A 14,851-nucleotide genomic window follows, 5' to 3' on the forward strand; every position below is an offset into this window, starting at 1 on the left:
ATGCCTCTCCAAAACACAGTACAAATGCACACTTAAGACACTGATTAGCATAATTGCTAACTAGCTTAGCGTTCCATGCTAAGTAGTAACATCTCATCAACAAATAATACAAACAATACAATTGCCTTCATTTACCCACCTCTGACGGAGGCACAGTGGCTCTAACAACACAATAGACAATCGAAATCTCGACACTTCGTAATATTATTGATTCAGCAACCCAACCTGAGTATAGCAGTGAACTCTCTCTCTCTCTCGCACTAATCGCTTGCATACAACCTCACATTACAAACAAACAAGGACAGCAAATGGGACTGCTCATAGCTGCCAGCAAAAATCGATCATCCAATTAGTTGGCAACTAATTTAATTATCAATTTTAATTGATTTAATCCATTAGTTGTTGCAGCCTTAATTTCCATTGCGTCTGTGTTCCACTATCATGCATATATCGCTATTGTCAGAGGTAGGTTGACCCTAATTTTAAATGATATATTGGCTACAATGTTTATGGGTATTGATGCAGGTATGCTGTATGTAACTTGCATGAATTGTTCTATATTTGTCAAGTTATGTCTTAAAACCTTTTTTTTTTTTATATACCTGTTGACACTCATTTGAATTTTTCTTCATAGGCAGCCAACCCAGGTTCTGTTCTTGAGGACTTTGTCCGCTGGTATTCTCCAAGGGATTTTTTAGATAAGGAGACTGTGAACGAGAGCGGTCAAACAGTGGTTGAAGGCCACCTAAGTCCAAGGATGAAGATCCCTGGCAACATATGGGTTGAGACTTGGGAGAATGCCAGGGCTGTACCAGCAAATCGCCAGAGAAGGCTTTTTGATGATACCAAGGAAGCAGAAAAGGTCAGAAAGTGTCTCAACCCTCCAGTGAGCAGCATGTAATGTATAGTAGTGTAATGTTATCTAATGTTTTTACACTACAGTTAAGGTAACTAATAGTGATACATTTTATTTGTAAAGGCCTTTACAATAATAGAAATCTCAAAGTGCTACATAAAAATTACAGTAGGAGTGAGAAGTTCATCATACAAAACAACAATAAGGGTAAAAATTGGGTAAAGGCTTCATGTAAAATAACAGCAGGGGTAAAAACCATGACAAATGCTCATAATGGGTAATTCTTCTAAGTTCTAAGGTCTTGTTTAAAAGTCATCCACAATCTGTAGTGTGCTCGGGTAGTATGGGAGGGCATTCCACAGATTGGTAGTAGCAGAACAAAAACTCCGATCCCCCATGATGCAGAGCCTTGTCCTGTGGCGTTTTGGGAGGTAGGTGCTAGCAGAGTGGAGGGACCCTTTGTGGGGGAATTGCAAACCAATGGAGGGATTTGGGAATTAATCTAATGTGGTCGCACTTTGGCATCCTTATCACGATCCTAGGTGTGCTGTTCTGAATGTATTGAGGCCTTTTTAGGTTCTGGGCAGGGATACCAATGAACAGTGCATTGCATTAGTCCAGCCTGGAGGCAGATAAGGAGTGGATGAAATTTTCTGCATCTGCAAAAGTAAGGCAACCCAGTGATTGTGGGTTCGATTCTTTGCCCTAATGAACTCGTCCTTGAGCAAGATTCTGCTCCCCATGTTGTTCCTGGTGGTGCGTCACCAATCAGTGGGTTGGATCAGTGGTAGTGAGAAGCGCTTTGAGGGCCTTAAAGGTGGAAAGCCGCTATACAAGTATAAGTATCTATCTAGTCGTGTGCCAACAAGAATGGCTTCGGTCTTTGAACAGTTTAACTGTAGGAAATCTTGTTTCAACCACAGTTCTATCTCCTCCAGGCAAGTGGACAAAGTGGACGGTGGCAGCTGTGCAGAAAGCATAAGATGAGTTTTTTTAGATATAACTGGATGTCATCAGCATAGCAGTGGAATTAGATTCCATGACTACTGATGACATGGCATAGGGGAAGCATATAGAGGTAGAATAGAGTGGGGACCAGCACTGATCCTTGAGGGACCCAACAGGTGACACTGTGGGTGTCTGATTTGGCCTGTCCAAGTGCAACACAGTTCTGTGTGCGAGGTAAAATGTGAACCAGGTGAGGGCTGTATATGTGTGGCCAATGATTGAGTGCAGGTGGTCAAGGAGGATGCTGTGGTCCAAGGTGTCAAAAGCAGCTGTGAGGTCCAGGAGGATTCAGGACAGTATATCCCTCCCCATTAACACGCCACCAGTTGAACAGTAGCATGTTGCCTTGACCATGTTTTTATGCCTAAATGCATTAAGTTCCCGCCGTGTGTGTGAGGGAGGGAGACAAAAACAGACACACACGCCATCGCAACGGTGAAGCGGCCAATGAAGGTCGGTTGATTATAAGGCAGACACTTCATTTTGGATTTTATTGGTCTTTCAGGTCTTGCATTTTTTGGAAGGGCAGAAACCTGCAGATCTGACTTGCCATCTCCTGCCATGTATAATACATGCTGCAAGTTTGAAGTTGAAAGAGGAAGGTGAGTACCTTTAAATAAAAAACATGCTTGTGAAAATGGTTTGATGTAGTTCAGATTTATAGAGGTACAGTTTTACAGATGCACTCAAATTTAAAAGTATTTAACAATGAGGTCATTTTTTTAATCCTATCAAGTTTACGTTTACTAGATTTTGTTTATTGTCATGTTTGAAACCTAATTGTGATTTTGTTTTTGTTTTTTTGTTCTTTACCTATTTCTTACAGAGGCATTTGACAACATACCATCTGTCAAACACAACATAGAGAAAGCTATAGCTCAAGCAAGCAAGCTGCTGCAACAAATCAATCCTGACTACGGTAATATAGAGGTCAGTAACATGTATGATCTTCAATTTAACAAACTGTTTCGTTAACAGGAACATGACACATTATCTCTAATCACATTATCTCTAATAAACTTGCTGTTAATCAGCGGCGGAGCATCTCCTAATAATATTAATACCTTTTTATCAATTAGCAGCATGGCCTGTTGAGGGTGGTGGTTGCTGTGCTATATGTTTTCTAGAAATGTGACCGAAAATTTGACGCAAAAAACCTTCGGCCGAAAATAGCTGAAATTGCATTTTCGGTTTTCTATTAAAAGACCAAATGTTTACCACCGAAAAGTGTGAAGAATCTTAGTCCTTTTGTTATGGCGTAATTAAAAAACGGCGAGAAGCAACACTATGGGCTCACCGCCAATGAGGTATTTTGAGGTATCAAAGTGCTATAGAAATTATTTAATTAAGGAAAATAAAATAAATTTGCTGCATCGCTGCTACACGCTCGTTATGAAGTTGCTTTCCATTGATGTCCCGCATCACATCGAGAACAGTGCATTTGAGCCCGTGCGTGAGTAGTTTGGAGTTTAATCAAGAGAACAGTGGACAAATAGTATTTAAATGTGCATTTGCTGTGGTTTAGTACAATTAGTTTATAGTCCGACCACTTCTTCTTTTGTTCACGTTTTTTTCCACGACTTCCACACCCCGTCTGCCAGTCGCTGTTCAATCCGGCCAGGAGCGACCTCGCTCGGCTTAGTCACCGCTAGAACTCAACCCACTCGCCTGGCTCTTGCTCGATTCCACTTGTTGCACGAGAACATACCGAGGCTTATTTTAAGGAGTTGGAGAGACTGTAATAGCCTTGTGAAGAGCTTGACTAGTTTTGGCAAGAACAAAATAGTTTTTTGTTTTTGTTGTTATGAACTACAGTTCCAAACAACTGTATATCAACATCTCATTTAGCTTAGCAATTGAAGGCTTGAGATCCAATTTTTGAGTGTCTCAAACTTCCAGGAAAGCGAATTTTGATAGTTTTTTTTAAGGCCGTGACCGTGACGTGTGTCTACGTCCACCGAACAGAATGCTACAATGACGCCAGCGCTCACTGCCGCCGGGGACGCATCCTCTCATGGGCAGAGGCGGATTGGAAAAATATTTATGGGGTGGCGAGGGGGGGGGCAAAAACTTTTTGAGGGGTGGCAAATATTTCATTTCATGATGGTATAACACATTATCGACTGTTTAATACTTCTCACATTTTACACAATGTGTTCCAGTTTGCCTAAAGAAAAAAAAAAATACAAATTACCGTATTTTTCGGACAATAAGTTGCAGTGTTTTTTCATTGTTTGGCTGGGGGCTCAATTTATACTCTGGAGTAACTTATGTGTGAAATTATTGACACATTATTCAATCATTTCACATGTTATTTTGGTGTTTTGGAGTGACACTGATGGTTTGGTAAACTTGTTAGCATTTTATTTATGCTATAGTTATCTGAATAACTCTTAATAAATATGTTACGTTAACATACCGGCTACGTTCGCATTTCTTTGTTCATGCATTATGTAACATTATCATACTGTACACTTATTCAGCATGTTGTTCTCTATTACATTTTTATTTTAAATTGCCTTTCGAGATGACATATCTATTCTATGTGTTGGATTTTATCCAGTAAATTTCACCCAAAAATGCGACTTATACTCTGGTGCGACTTACATAGTTTTATTTTTTTTCTTCTTCATTGCGCATTTTTGGGCTGGTGCGACTTATACTCAGGTGCGACTTATAGTCCGGAAAATACGGTAGTTTCTACGTGTATGACAATTTTGTTGATAAAACATCAGATTTTTTTTTTTTTTTTTATGAAGAAAGCTTTTCTAAATAAACGGAGATATTGAGATGATAATCATTTTGCATTTTGATCAAATTACATTCAGTTGTGCTTAACTAATTGATATAGTATTGATCCACATCAACTAATTGTTACACTCCTTGCAGATTTGCACCTGCCCGTGACATGTCAGAATCGGCACCTTTCAAACTAAATTTCTCGAGCCTCCAGGGTTGTAGAACCAATGCCAAGGCAAATGGCATTAATCGGAAAATAATTAAATAAAATATATATTTTTTTAAAAATGAATTATATGCATGTGTATTAGTTGGCTTTTTGGCTTCATTTCATTCCAATATGCGGTTCTCGGTTTCGCCCAAGAATTTTGCTTTCGGTCCATCCCTAATATTTTCAGTAATGTGTGTCCTCTGTACTGAATTCATTTGGGACATTTTCCCTTCCCATAGGAATGCATTGACTTTTTGATTACTATGGAGATGGTCATCGCCCAGTTTCGGTCTCTAAAGACAAAGCTTGGTATTGCTGAAGCTGAGAATGACGAGGAAAGGGAGGAATTAAAACGGTAAGGTATACAGATATTGCTTGCTTACTGAACTTGACCTCTTTACAGTCAGTGACATGACAGTGGGGGCCAGTGAAGATTTAACATCTTTTGGATTGAAGAATGGGCCAGATCACAAATTAGCATAGCATGCGACTAGTTTCTCTATACAGGAGGCGCCTTGAAGCTGTCCCGATTATGGTTACAAGCAAAAAATTTTTGTTTTTACAAAGTGCTAAATACATTTTAGTTTGAGTGCCTAATTTTTTATCTCTGGATCATATCATATCATTACACACAGAGGCGTTACTAGACCTAATACAATACAGGGGCACTGGCGAGCGAGCAAAATTATTTTTTAACACTTATCAATCATAAAAATTCTGAAATAGCGCTTTAAACTATTTTATTCAAACCAAAATATAAGTTTATGTAAAAAAGGGACATGTTTTTAAAATTGGGACATGTCTTGTTGATAGTTAATTCACCTCTGCTCATGCTCATCAACTTCCATCTCTCCTTCACGTTTTCTTGCACTCTGCTGCTCTACTTCGTCTAGACAGAAATGGAATGTATCACTGTAAATGTTATGCAATTAATCACTGTGTCTCAACTAGGAGGTTGTGGCCTAAAAGTGGTTTAAGTTGCTTAGGTGGGTTACCTAGCTTACCTCTTTTATTCCTCCTTACTGATTTATCCTTGCTGCCAGCGAATAATTTTCTAATATCCATGTGCAAGAGTAATACTGTTTGGGTCAAATAGAAATAACATAATAAATCTTGTTAGAGATTACAGGGACTGCAGTAACAGATAAAATGCTTGTAAATCAGCTGGAAATTATGATGAGCACAAAGATAGGCAATTAATTCAAACAGATTAATTCTGTTCATTTTGGTCACACAAACAGCAATAAATACCATCGGTATTGATACAGTTCACATATCACATACAGTATATTAACACAATATTAGGCAAACCTTGAGTGAGAGCCTCTTACTGAAATCGCATTTAATTGTTATTGTATTAATAGCCCGGGCTTCGGCCTTCCTGTGTGGAGTTTTTATGTTCTCCCCGTGCCTGTGTGGGTTTCCTCCGGGATCTCCGGTTTCCTCCCACATCCCAAAAACATGCATGGTAGGCTGATTGAACACTCTAAATTGTCCGTAGGTATGAGTGTTTGCGTGAATGGTTGTGTGTCTCCTTGTGCCCTGCGATTAGCTGACAACCAGTTCAGGGTGTCCCCTGCCTACTGTCCGTAGTCAGCTGGGATAGGCTCCAGCACCTCAGCGACCTTCATGAGGAAAAGCGGCATGGAAAATGAATGAATGAATGTATTAATAGCCAGTTAGCTAAACAACGACAGCTAACCTGCTACTTCAATTTGTGACCAGAGTAGTTTACCGCCGTTAACTGCCTGATACGTAAAGAGTAAAGTTGAACCATTTAAATTCATAATTCATGGGAATGGGCGACCAACAAACATCAACGCAGAGGTAAAAACGAACAACAAGGATGTGCAGTTTATCTGGCACTAACCTGTAAAGCAGGTGAAAAGATGTAATTTGCACCGCCGACTGTATGATTGGCACACGCACCGTAATATTGATGCTGCATTCAATGTTGTTGGAGTAATCGACAAAATGATTCTCTATTACATTGTGTCTATAAAAAGAGCTAAACAGTCACTCAACTTGTGATTTATCGTTGGAGCATTAAAATAGGCTACTCTTCTGTAAAGAAACCATGTCTACTACAGGGTGACCCAAAAAAAAGTTTACACTGCCATAATACAACTTAAATGCCATGTTTATTCAGCTTAGAATTAGAATTTAATCACAAATTATACATTATTGTAAAGAACATGTACAGTACACTCTGTTTTTCAATGTGTCCTGCCTTAAGTGTCACAACAGCCTCCAGGCGCCTGCGGAACGCTTGACAGGTCTTCTTTATGTAGGATGCTGTCATCTTTTCCCAAGTTCTAACAATGGACCTCTCCAAGGCTGCCACAGAAGTTTGTGGCTTCTTACAGGCACTGTCCTCCACAGTTGCCCATATGCTATAATCCAGGGGATTGAGATCTGGACTCTGGGGTGGCCACATATCACCTTGTCAATCAACTTTTTGGTCCGCACAGATCGGCACTTCCAGACCCAGGTTTTCGTGAGGCTGTTCCAGTATCTTTCAGCTTCATTTTAACTTTGTAGACTGCACATCTGGATATTCTCAGATTTGCTGCAATCTCAGTAGATGTCAGACCGGCATGCAGCAATTCAGGTACAGCTAAAGTTTTCTTCATTTTCAGCAGAAGCACAGGAATTGTAGAGACGAGAGATTACCAGCTGCATTGAGTGACCATAATGAATCACTTAAGCATGACAACCTATTTAGATATGTTTCAATGGCTTTTAAACAAGCAGTCAACTGAGTGTAAACATGTTTTTTGGGGTCACCCTGTATGTTACTACTTTACAGCACATCAGAACGATTTTCCAACTTGGAGACTCAGATCTCCAAATACACTTGAAAGCAGCGTATCCCCGAAGGCACTTCATGGAAGTATCAATTTATATCCCTATCACAGCCAAAGTTACATGCATAAATTACCATATTAACGACCTATGTGCATGTTGTGTACCGTATATGGAGTGAAAAGAGTAATATGACCATAATAAATAGGTGCATTCTGTAAATTAGTCTACACTGCTGGCTGGAAGTATTGGCACCCTTGCAATTCTGTCAGATAATGCTCTATTTCTCCCAGAAAATGATTGCAATTACAAATGCTTTGGTAGTAATATCTTTATTTATTTTGCTTGCAATGAAAAAACACTAAAGAGAATGGGGGAAAAAATGAAATCATTCTCATTTTACACAAAACTCCAAAAATGGGCCGGACAAAAGTAATGGCACCCTTTGAAAAATCATATGATGCTTCTAATTTGTGCAATTGACAGCACCTGTTACTTACCTGTGGCACATAACAGGTAGTGGCAAGAACTAAATCACACTTGCAGCCAGTTAAAATGGATTAAAGTTGACTCAACCTCTGCCCTGTGTTCTTGTGTGTACCACATTGAGCAATGAGGAAAAAAGGAAGCCAAAGAACTGTCTGATGACTTGAGAAGCGAAATTGTGCCGAAGCATGGGCAATCTCAAGGCTACAAGTCCATCTCCAAGGACCTCAATGTTCCTGTGTCTACCGTGCGCAGTGTCATAAAAAAGTGTAAAGCCCATGGCACTGTGGCTAACTTCCCTAGATGTGGACGGAAAAGAAAAATTGACGAGAGATTTCAACGAAAGATTGTGCGGATGGTGGATAGAGAACCTCGACTAACATCCAAACAAGTTCAAGCTGTCCTGCTGTCCAAGGGTAAACAGTGTCAACACGTACTATCCATCAGCGTCTGAATGAAAAGGGACTCTATGGTAGGATACCCAGGAAGACGCCACTCCTGACCCAGAGACATTAGGTTCCCTGATGTTTTGGGGTTGCTTTGCTGCCTCTGGCACTGGACTGCTTGACCATGTGCATGGCATTATGAAGTCTGAAGACTACCAACAAATTTTGCAGCATAATATAGGACCCAGTGTGGGAAAGCTGGGTCTCCCTCGGTGGTCATGGGTCTTCCAGCAGGACAATGACCCAAAACACACTTCAAAAAGCACTAGAAAATGGTTTGAGAGAAAGCACTGGAGACTTCTAAAGTGGCCAGCAATGAGTCCACACCTGAATCTTAAATGAATCTTAGATCTTAAAATGGCAGTTTAGAGAAGGCACCCTTAAGATCACAGAGACCTGGAGCAGTTGGCCAAAGAAGAATGGGCTAAAATTCCAGCAGAGCATTGATGGATACCGGAAGCGGTTGTTCGCAGTTATTTCGTCTAAAGGTTGTGCTACCAAGTATTAGGCTGAGGATGCCAATACTTTTGTCTGGGCCATTTTTGGAGTTTTGTGTCAAATGATAATGATTTTTTTTTTCATTCTCTTTTGTGTGTTTTTCATTGCAAGCAAAATAAATGAAGATATTACTACCAAGGCATTTGTAATTGCAATCATTTTCTGGGAGAAATTTTGCATTATCCGACAGAATTGCAGGGGTGACAATACTTTTGATTTTACTGACTTTACTTTTTATACTGGGGCATTGCAAATCGATACTGGGGCACCTGCCCCTGTGAAATACTGTATGTCTGGCGACGCTCATGATTACATTCCATTTAGTTTGGGGACATCTGTTAACTTGGCTTTTCTTTTCATTTTCAGTTTTCTTAACTCTCTGCTTGAAGAGCCGGAAGTTGTGGTGAATGGAGCTGGTCAATCAAAGATTGGCGGCATCATCTACAGACTGTTCATGAATGTGCAAGACGTAAGCATCGCTTTTTTTGTGTGCATGAGTGTATGTTGCACTGCAAATAACGCAAAAGTTGATCGAAGCAGCTAGTTCATAAAAACCTTTCACATCTGATCTGAGAGGCGTCTTTACTTCAAAATTTTAGTCGTGGAGTCCTCCTCCCTTACGGTTGTTTCCCCTGTGACTGGAAACCTAAGTGTTTTGCTGTTCATATTTCCTCTTTGCTCTTTCTCTTTGCTTTCCTCCACTGTTTTAAATAGTGTGGAGAACGTTTGTTTCAGTTCCTGCTTTCCCACAAAAATTTAACATGAATTAGATGTTAAATTACACTTGTTTAATCAGAGAATCCAAGAACTCTAGGTGTGATGATGAATTAGTTTGAAATTTCTCATTCATGTCAAATTGTGTCTGCCCATAGACTGCCTCCCTGGATAAAGAAACTGGACATAGAAAGCAAGGGGAAGAAAAGGATCTCTTTGAAGTAGACAGCCAAACTCCTGACTTCCCTTTACCAGCAGGCCGGGAGATTTTGTTGCGTACATGTGTCCCTCGACCAGCACCATATTCCAAAGCGCTTCCTCAACGGCTTTTCTGTGTATTGACGAGGGATGAATTTAGACTTGTAGGGGCCTTCTCCTCTGACACTTCTTTCTTTTAGTTCCCCAATCTACAGCTGTAGAATTACATGTATTTGAAGTTCATATATTGAAAAATGTAAGAAATTAACTTAATCCATTATAACACACTAAATACAGTTTGTCATTTTTTCACCATGACCCACCTGTCAATTTTTCAGCTTTTTATTTTTGGTTTTGTTTTTTTAATGAACATTCGTTATCAATGTTCCAGTTATTGCAAATCAATAAATGTAGCTATGGCTCATGTAATTAAAACATCGTGAAAAGTTTCATTATTTTTTGCTCAATATTTTACTCAGTGGCGGTACAGCAGTGGCATCACTAGACCTAATACAATACTGGGGCACTGGCAAGCGAGCAATGTTTTTTTTTAGCAGTTATCTATCATAAAAAGTCAGAAATATCGCTTTAAACTTTATATAATGGCGGGGTGCGCTTTTTCGTGGCTTTTCACTTTTCGCGGCCGGTTCTGGTCCCCATTAATGAGAACGAAAAACGAGGGATCACTCTATATGGAGTGAATAGAGTAATACGACCATATTAAATAGGCGCATTCTGTAGATTATGCTATGTACACTTAAAACTCTATATTTTGGGGCACGTCAGATCAATACTGAAATGTCTGGTGACGTCCATGCGGTTCAGTAATGACTGGTTAGCACATTAACCTCACACTTCTGAGATCATGTATTGGATCCCGGGCTTCCACCTTCTTTTGGGAGTTTGCATGTTCTATCCATGCTTGCGTTTGGTACTCCTCTCCAGTTTCCTTGCAAATCCCAGAAAACATGCATGGTAGGCTCAGAGGCAAGTCAAGTGGACGGGCAAGCCAGGCAGTTTCTTTGGAGCCCCTGTCAATAAAGGGGCCCTCCGCAGAAACGAAAAGAATTGGCCATTTGAAATGACACCGCAGTAGGTCCAACCCCATTTGTGGGGCTCCGCCCCATCTGCCGTATCAACCTGTACTTGAAGCCATCATGTATTTTTTGATGTGGCCTTATGCATTGTTTTATTTATTTATTGTGCATTTATGTGTGCAGAAAAACAACAACAAAAAAACATTTTTGGGGAGTGCACAGGGGGGTGTGGGCCCCAGGGATTTCTTTCTTGGAGCTCCAAGTGACCCTAGCAAACCCACTGAGTAGGCTGATTGGACACTACAAACTCTCCATGAGTAGTGGTGGAATGTTACTGTACTTAAGTACATTTTTGTGTATCTGTACTTTACTTGAGTACAAATACAGTATAATGTGGTACTTTGTACTGTCCTTAACTTTTTTCATTTTACAGCAGGTATCTGTACTTTTTACGTCACTACTTTTAAAATTGTTGCCTGTGTTATACGTTACTTTTGTTTGTGAATTGATAGTTTCGTTTTCATGCCTCCAGTGCAATCAGTAAGCCCCATGCAGCGACACCATTGTTGAGCACTAGAGGGAGCAAGCCAAGGCAGGTAAACAAGATATTGACCAATAAAAAAAACAACAACAGAGAGCGCAGCGCTCCTTCAAATGGGTGCTGCACACTCTTGTACAACCCTTAGCAAAAAGTATGGAATCATCAGTCTCGGACGAGCACTCACTTAGACATTTCATCGCAAAACAAACTCAGATTTTAAAAAAACTTGCAAAAATAATGAATTGAACCAAAGTTCCATCATCATCACCGTGTCAAGAGTCAAGAAGCTGCATTGGACAAGGTGTCAAGAGTCAAGAATCTGCATTGGACAAGATGAAGATGCTGAAACGTTGGTTTGGTGCTGTTCCAGCGAGATTTACAAAAATGACTGCCTGAAGAAAACATCAAAATTCCTTCTGTCCTTGATGATATAGGGCTGCATGTCAGGCAAAGGCACTGGGGAGATGGCTGTGGTTCAATCTTCAATAAATGCACAAGTTTACATTGAAATTTTAGACAGCTTTCTTATCACGTCAATTGAAAATGTTTGACAATGCATCATGCCACAGAGCTAAAAATGTTAAAGCATTCCTTGGATAAACACTCATCCAGTCAATGTCATGACCTGCAAATAGTCCAGATCTCAACCCTATTAAAAACCTGTGGTGGAAATTGAAAAAAATGGTCCACAGCAAGGCTCCGACCTACAAGGATGATCTGGCAACTGCAATCAAAGAGAGTTGGTACCAAATTGATGAAGAATACTCATCAAGTCCATGCCTCAGAGACTGCAAGCTGTCATAAAAGCCAGAGGTGGTGCGACCAAATACTAGAAGTGTGTTTTGATTGTTATTTCTTTGTTTGTTTCTCAAGATTCCATTTTTTTTTCTCCTCAGAATGGGTGATTCCATATACATATATTTCCCTGCACTTGCTCGATAAAAGTAACATTTACTGACCACCACAATGTTTTTTATTCATTTCTTTTATTGTTTAGGCAGTTTTTTCGGAGCCACGGTCAATAAAGGGGCCCTCGAGGGCTGCCAAAATATACTCCGCAGAAACGACAAGAATTCGCCGTTTGAAATGACAGAGCAGTAGCCCAACCTCCACTCTACCGTAGCAACCTGTACTTGAAGACATCATGTATCTTTTGATGTGGCCTAATGCATTGTTTTACCTATATATTGTGCATTTATGTGTGCAAAAAAAAAAAGAAAACATTTTTGGAAGTGCACGGTTGGAGTGGGGGCCAAGTGATTTCTTTCTTGGAGCTCAAAGAGACCCTAGCAATGCCACTGGATATGCTGATTGGACACTCCAAACTCTCCATTAGCAGTGGTGGAATGTTACAGTACTTAATTACATTTTTGTGTATCTGTACTTTACTTAAGTACAAATATGATGTACTTTTTACTTTTCCTTACTTTTTTTTTTCATTTTACGGCAGGTATCTGTACATTTTACTCCACTACATTTCAAATTTTTTTATCCTGCGTTACACGTTCCTTTTGTTTTTATCTCATTGTGAATTGAGAGTTTCGTTTTCATGCCTCCAGCGCAATCAATAAGCCCCATGCAGCTATACCGTTACTGAGCACTAGAGGGAGCAAAACAAGATGGCTTAAGCAGGTGAACAAGATATTGACCAATAGAAAACAACAGCGAGAGCAGCGCACCTTCAAATGGGTGCTGCACACTCTCGCACAGTAGGTGAGGGTTTACTTGCAATCTGCCATTAAGATCAGTTTTTGAGTTTTTTGAGCTTGTTAAGCTTCTGTTTACAGTGCACTTAACATTATTGTTTGTTTGTTTTTCCATTTTGTAGTTATATATATTTTGTATTTTAAAGAAATAAATATCATATTTTTGCATCGGGAGAAAATACTTGTAAATTTCAGAGGGAGTACTTTTGCACTTTTACTTATGTTATTTTTTTTTTCTTAGATACTTGTACTCTTACTGAAATGTTTTTTTGCCCCTGTATCTGTGCTTTTACTTAAGTAAAAACGTGGGTACTTCACCACTTTCCATGGGTTTGATTGCGAAAAGGTTGTTTGTCTCATTGTGCTCTGCGATTGGCTAGTGGATCGTTCCCTCACAGTTCACACTAGCCATCTAGCCTTTAAAGTGTGATATCTATGGTTACGTCCCCGTTTTGCAGCAGGCTGCAGACAGCCCACATATTTAAGTCTAGATATATGATGTGCGCTCTGAGCCGATGGGTCGGGCGTCGTCACTCATCAGCCATTTTGCGACGGGATGTGACGTCGCTATGACACAATGAATCTCCGCGAAATCCGGCTTTGGAGGTACCGGTAAAAACACAACCCGCTGTTTAAATTGGAATAATATTTAGTGATTCATACAAACGACAATGCGCGGATTGAGCACTGGGGGAAATAGTGTAGTTCGTTTTGATTTTGACATGTAGTTTCGTTCACTTTTAAAACTGGAGTATGAATCTGAGATTAATAACAGAGAGCAAGCTATCTATGTGCAGCATCGTTGGTCTTTTCCTCATCTGTGCAGTTTTAGTCCGTTGCCACGGGACGTGCAAACACCATGTCCCGCTTCCAAATGAGGTAAATATTCTTCACATTTTCTACAGTATGAAAAGGTTGACCGGATGTTTGATATTTGCTTCACATTATGTTGTTTTACACGCGCCTACGCACCCTCAGAGCTAAATTTGCGGCTATAATAACTGTATGTGGATGGATAATGTCCGTAAAACGATTGCGGCACCATTGGTTGTCTCTACAAATTGATGTTAAAAAGCACTGCTAGATGCTGTGTTTCTCCTACTTCTGCGTTAGGAACCGCCCACAAATTACCCAGAAAAAAATAGCGCCTCAAAATAAATGGAAAAAAATAAACTCATTTTTGATTATTTCTGGAGCAGTTGGCAATCTAATCTTACTATAGGTATCATTTTTACCATGTTTGTCATTTTGGGGATGTGGGAGACTGCTAAGGTACAGAAATAGTCAAAAATTATATATTTGTTCTCATTCTGATTGCTGGAGTTGTTGGCAACAGAAGACCACTACAGCTCCATTTTTTTTTTTTTTTTTTTTTTTTTTTTTAAACCAGGTCTTGCATTTCGAAGATGCCATTTTATGTCTATTTATGTCACTCAAATGGACACCTCTCCAAAATGACATATATGGTGAAAATTTGAGCTGTAGAAAGTAATAGCCTAGAATGAATGCATGAATAAATAATGAGGATTACACTCATGGCAATCAAAGACCAAATCATGAGAGGCCGTGACTATTTTTGCTACATTGTGTTGACAAGACCGCTGGA

The 14,851-nt window shown here is 39.8% G+C and overlaps 2 protein-coding genes across 3 annotated transcripts in view; both read left to right on the forward strand.

Moving 5' to 3' along the window:
* rab3gap1 (RAB3 GTPase activating protein subunit 1) overlaps positions 1-10,374 on the forward strand; it is a 43,025-nt gene extending 32,651 nt beyond the window's left edge. The window contains exons 19-24 of the mRNA XM_057852987.1: positions 635-862; positions 2,370-2,466; positions 2,691-2,794; positions 5,054-5,169; positions 9,416-9,518; positions 9,922-10,374. Of these exons, the coding sequence (XP_057708970.1) occupies positions 635-862; positions 2,370-2,466; positions 2,691-2,794; positions 5,054-5,169; positions 9,416-9,518; positions 9,922-10,161 (888 nt within the window). The 3' untranslated portion in view covers positions 10,162-10,374. The remainder of the gene's footprint in view (positions 1-634; positions 863-2,369; positions 2,467-2,690; positions 2,795-5,053; positions 5,170-9,415; positions 9,519-9,921) is intronic.
* A 3,375-nt stretch (positions 10,375-13,749) lies between these two features.
* The window catches only part of lmln (leishmanolysin-like (metallopeptidase M8 family)), a 31,242-nt gene continuing 30,140 nt past the window's right edge, over positions 13,750-14,851 (forward strand). Inside the window, exon 1 of one of the 2 annotated variants that reach the window (XM_057853495.1) lies at positions 13,750-13,851. Coding sequence is in view for 1 of the 2 variants with exons in the window: in XM_057853493.1 (XP_057709476.1) it covers positions 13,999-14,124 (126 nt within the window). In the remaining variant the exon portion in view is untranslated. Of the gene's footprint in view, positions 14,125-14,851 lie in introns of both variants that reach the window. The other variant, XM_057853493.1, reaches the window with a different exon arrangement.

The sequence above is a fragment of the Corythoichthys intestinalis genome, chromosome 12, assembly GCF_030265065.1.
Source record: "Corythoichthys intestinalis isolate RoL2023-P3 chromosome 12, ASM3026506v1, whole genome shotgun sequence".
In the NCBI taxonomy this organism is placed as follows: Eukaryota; Metazoa; Chordata; class Actinopteri; order Syngnathiformes; family Syngnathidae; genus Corythoichthys; species Corythoichthys intestinalis.